General features: G+C 39.3%; 1 protein-coding gene across 1 annotated transcript; it reads left to right on the top strand.

Annotated features, from left to right (window-relative positions):
- Nucleotides 1-960: 960 nt before the first annotated feature.
- LOC112246473 (zinc finger BED domain-containing protein 4-like) lies at nucleotides 961-4,433 on the top strand. Its single transcript, XM_024414791.1, has 4 exons — nucleotides 961-1,020; nucleotides 1,814-1,912; nucleotides 2,367-2,465; nucleotides 2,735-4,433. Exons 1-4 carry the CDS (start codon nucleotides 996-998, stop codon nucleotides 4,189-4,191), a joined length of 1,680 nt encoding a protein of 559 aa, XP_024270559.1. The 5' UTR covers nucleotides 961-995; the 3' UTR covers nucleotides 4,192-4,433.
- Nucleotides 4,434-4,703: the final 270 nt, after the last annotated feature.

The following is a 4,703-nucleotide window of genomic DNA, read 5'->3' as shown; positions in this document are numbered from 1 at the left end:
AACACATAAACAAACGTACAGTCAATAACACAATATAATAATTGATTTAATAAATAAATGACTACCTTGCACTTTGAACTGAAATCTTTGTAATTTGTCAGAATGAGAGGTGAGTGAGGAACTGACCATTGGTGTACAGAAGTAGGATCTTCATTTCAGCTAGTTTGCTACAGCAGGAAAATAATCCTAAAGCAAGAGGAATTTGGAACTATGTGGATTACAATTAAGGACATTTTTTTAGGTGTTAACACATTGACATTACAAGATGGAAATTACAACATTCAGAAGCCTTTTTAAACCTCAAATAAAACTACACATTTTAACATTTCCTGCATTGCTAAAAACTAGATTCAGGTGAAACAGGATATGATCCTACTATGACCGTTATAAATTAAAGGGATAGTTCGATATGTCTCTGCGTCCAGTTCGAAGGAAGTTAGAGGTAGTTTTGCAAGCATGTTAGCTGTTCCCATAGACTTCCAGTAATTGAGCTAAAGCTAGTTAGGAACAGACTCAGAGACATACAAATTGTATTCACAAGTTCATCTGCTTCTGGAGAAACACGGATTCATTGCCAAAATCCTAACTAATCCCTTTAAGGACTAATGTAGGATTTAGATAGGAATAAACCTTATGGGAGGGCAAAAGATGACATTTGACTTTCGTTTCACTGAAAACTGCAACAGCCACACCCAGTGGATTGGTACACCTCACCTGTCTCCAATAGTACTAACACGTTGTTCAGACAGGAGCGAGGAGTAACATACGGAGAGGACACTATTCAAGTAAGTTACTGAATTTGATTCAGCCTTTCCCAATATTCACTTTACAAGAATAACATAATAAGCAAAACAGTAATGTTCTTGCAAACAATTTTGAAACAGGAATTTACATTTTTTAAACCCAGGATAGAAGTAATATCTTTGTCTATGTATTTCCGATATGCTACAAAAGGAGGAAAGGTCAGGAAGGAAAGTGACACATTTTCAGAAGATATGTCTCAAAGAGCAAGACATTCTGGTAAGCACTATCCCCTTAACTATCTCCAGATCATTGTAGATTATGCCATAAAATACATAGCCTCAAATCTCTAACAAACATTTTATTCCTGACATGTTCAATGCAATCAAATGAACCAATATTTCATTTTGTTTCATTTGATTTTTAAACACGGACTCCACCGAGCACCCGTGTGCGCCATCGCACGCATGTTTCGTCCATCCACACCAGATGTGATCGGGACATGCAGGTTGAAATATCTAAATGAACTATGAACTGACTAGATTCATTTGGGGATAGGTCAAAACACTTGAAACATTCATGGACATTTAGCTAGCTAGCTTGCTGTTACTAGCTAATTTGTCCTGGGATATAAACATTGGGTTGTTATTTTACATGAAATGCACAAGGTCCTTTTTTCCCTGGATCTTTAGACTTTTGACCAATCCTGACTCACACAAAATCATTCATCCACAGATGAAAGGGTAATCCTAGTTAGTTTCAGTTCAGCTTTCAATCACCCATGTGGGTATATGCTCCTTAAACCAATGAAGAGATGGGAGATGCGGGACTTGCAGCGCGTCAAGTGCCAAAAATAAAAACAAGTTCCATTTTAGCGCCTGGCTATGCAGAAGCTTATTGATGCGCATGGGTAGTTTGGGGGAAATTACGGAATAACATGTATCTGTAAATGTATTTTGCAATGCTGGCACTGTGAAATGCAGGTGTAACATGCATGAAAGATTGTAACATTGTAGAATGCACAACTTGCACAAGTACAGGTTGTATCAACTGTCTTGTCATTTGATTTCAGGGAGGGGCTTTACTGGTAGTCCTTATACCAGGAACAGGGGAAACCGTGAAGCACTGTCTGTTCATCAGGACACTAGACCACGAAGGATTAGACCAAATGGTGACTAGTCTTTGTACTACTATTTGTATTTCATGCTTAATTCAGACATTCACTCAACGAACACTACATACGAATTTAAGAGAAGTATGAAGATGTTTATATACAGTATGTCTCATATATTTGTAAGACTGAAAGGACAGCGAGGTTATATATTTAATTTCGATGTAATAGTGCAATGTATTATCATATCAATACAACGATGAATATAATTTTTCCTCAAATTGTGTTTTAATATTTCTTAAAAAATACATATGAATAAAAATACTGCATACAACTGTGTTTTTGCCTATTCAAAGGTGGTGGAATCTGACTACCGTTATAAGGTTTAGAAATAGACAGTCATTCACGTTTTAGAGTAGGTTGAAGATATTTGCATAACGTGATATATGATGATCTTACTTTATCCTATTTGACTAATTCTGGTTTTGTCTACTGAATTGTCGCTTGATTGCAGGGAGGGGATTTACTAACAGGCCTAACACCAGGAACAGGGGAAACCTTGAAGACCTGTCTGTTCACCAGTTCCCTAGACCTCAAAGAATCAGACAAAACGGTAACCAGTCTTTGTATTTAATGCTTAATTCAGTGTGTACTCCTTGAACAAACACAGTGCATACACATTACAGAGAAGGAACTTGACGAATATGCAATACTATGCTGAATATAATCTGTCTTTGTTTTAAAATATTTGTGTACATCTATGACTGTGTAGTACTGATTTAGAAAAACACCAATCGTAAATATTTCTGATTATGTTAGAGATAATTATATAACGTGATAAATGTATGATGATCTTGACTTATAATGTCCTATTTGACACAGCTGGCACTCAAGGAATATTCACACCCAAAAGGCACCTGTCAAACATGATTGTCTCCCTCTTGCAACCACTGTCCATTGTAGAAGATGCTGGTTTCCAGGCATTTGTGGATGCCATAAAACAACCTGGCACCCTCATTCCAAAGGAGACATTTTCCTTTCGAAAAGACCTTCTCAGAATGTACAATAAGACGAGGCAGAAGGTAGAGCAATCCCTTGCCTTGGCTCATGACATTGTCTTAGCAGCTGAACTGTGGGTTGCAAGAGCAGAAGAGTCCTATCTGACAGTGACTTGCCATGTCATCGACAGAGAATGGAACCTCAATTCCTACGTATTGGAAACAACTAAAGTCCTGGGTGAAGATACGTCAGTCGACATAGTAAAACAACTGTTAGGAATTGCAAACGACTGGGGAATAAAAGAAAAGATTCACACCGTGGTGACAAACATAGATGGATCCATGAGAGAAGAGATTTCTAGAAATGGATGGACACACATTCCTTGCTTTGCCCACACTTTAAACCTGGTGTTCAAAGATACATTGATGGAGGATCCTGTTCTTGAGGCAATGCTGAGGAAGTGTCAGAAGATTGTGAGGTTCTTCCACAACGACATAGAAGCTGAGAAAAAGCTAAAAGAGGCTCAACTCCAACAACACTTGCCTCATCATGGCCTGATCCAGTCTGTTGGTGATGGATGGTTCTCTTGCTTCCACATGCTGAAGAGACTTGCTGAGCAATACATGGCTATCAACACGGTGCTTAGCCAAAGGCAAGAGTTCGACCTCTGTCTTAATGGATCTGACATAACTAAAGCCTCCAGTGCTGTAGCAGCCCTTCAGCCTTTCAAAGATGTGACAGAGGAGATGTCACAGAGATGTAAAGACATCTCTAATAATCAGCAGTACTACCTCCTCTCCAACAGCATTCCTCTGGTCGAAGAACTTCAGACCAAAATCAGCAAAGAACAGAGGGGAAACGATGTAGCTAATCACTTAGCCAAGCAATGCAAAATTCATTTTGGTGATTTGAAGAAGAGCCAACGACTAGTCCTTACCACAGCCCTGGACCCAAGGTTCAAAAACCTCATACTGAATGTCAACGACAGTGAAAGTGCTAATCACTTTCTAACTAAATTGCTTAAAGATCTCAAAGCGATTTCATCTCCACTGATAGTTTCATCCGATGTACCGAACTTAGTTCAACTGCTGAAACAGTACAGTGAACACAGCTCAATTCCAGAGATGGAAAACCCACTTGCATGGTGGAGATTTGAAGGATCTGTGAAATTCAAGGATCTGAGCAGGGTAGCCCTTAGAAACCTTGGTGTGGTTTCTACAGCGATCCCCTTGGATAGGGCTTTCCATGAGACAGATAAAATGTTCTACTGCAGACGAAGTTGCCTGGAGCCAGAGAATATCAACATCATACTATTTCTGAACAGCAACTACACTCCTTAGTTGTAAAGAGGGTCAGTAGTGGTCACATGGTTATCTTTTAAATTAGAACAAATGATGGTCTTGCGATCTGAGCTGCTTCCTCTAGAATTGATATGGCGCTGCCAGCATGCGTTCGAATCAAGCCCATTGCTCTTTCAGCACTCACTCTTACCTTGTCTATCTGATAAACAATCATCAAATCAAATCAAATGTATTGATATATCCCTTCGTATATCAGCTGACATCTCAAAGTGCTGTACAGAAACCCAGCCTAAAAACCCAAACAGCAAGCAATACAGATGTAGAAGCACGGTGGCTAGGAAAAACTCCATAGAAAGGCCAAAACCTAGGAAGAAACCTAGAGAGGAACCAGGCTATGACGGGTGGCCAGTCCTCTTCTGGCTGTGCCGGGTGGAGATTATAACAGAACATGGCCAAGATGTTCAAATGTTCATAAATGACCAGCATGGTCAAATAATAATAATCACAGTAGTTGTCGAGGGTGCAGCATGTCCTCAGGAGTAAATGTCAGT

This window comes from Oncorhynchus tshawytscha, linkage group LG01 (genome assembly GCF_018296145.1).
Source record: "Oncorhynchus tshawytscha isolate Ot180627B linkage group LG01, Otsh_v2.0, whole genome shotgun sequence".
Lineage (NCBI taxonomy): Eukaryota > Metazoa > Chordata > Actinopteri > Salmoniformes > Salmonidae > Oncorhynchus > Oncorhynchus tshawytscha.
The sequence above is the reverse complement of the archived record's forward strand: the minus strand, read 5'-3'. Positions and strand labels throughout refer to the sequence as shown.

What these genes read in the sequence shown, in the direction of transcription:
- LOC112246473 (XM_024414791.1), top strand. Translation starts at nt 996, where the DNA reads ATGTCTCAAAGAGCAAGACATTCTG. An exon ending in TCAAAGAGCAAGACATTCTG is followed by an intron (nt 1,021 to 1,813) that starts GTAAGCACTATC and finishes ATTTGATTTCAG; the next exon opens with GGAGGGGCTTTACTGGTAGT. An exon ending in ACGAAGGATTAGACCAAATG is followed by an intron (nt 1,913 to 2,366) that starts GTGACTAGTCTT and finishes GCTTGATTGCAG; the next exon opens with GGAGGGGATTTACTAACAGG.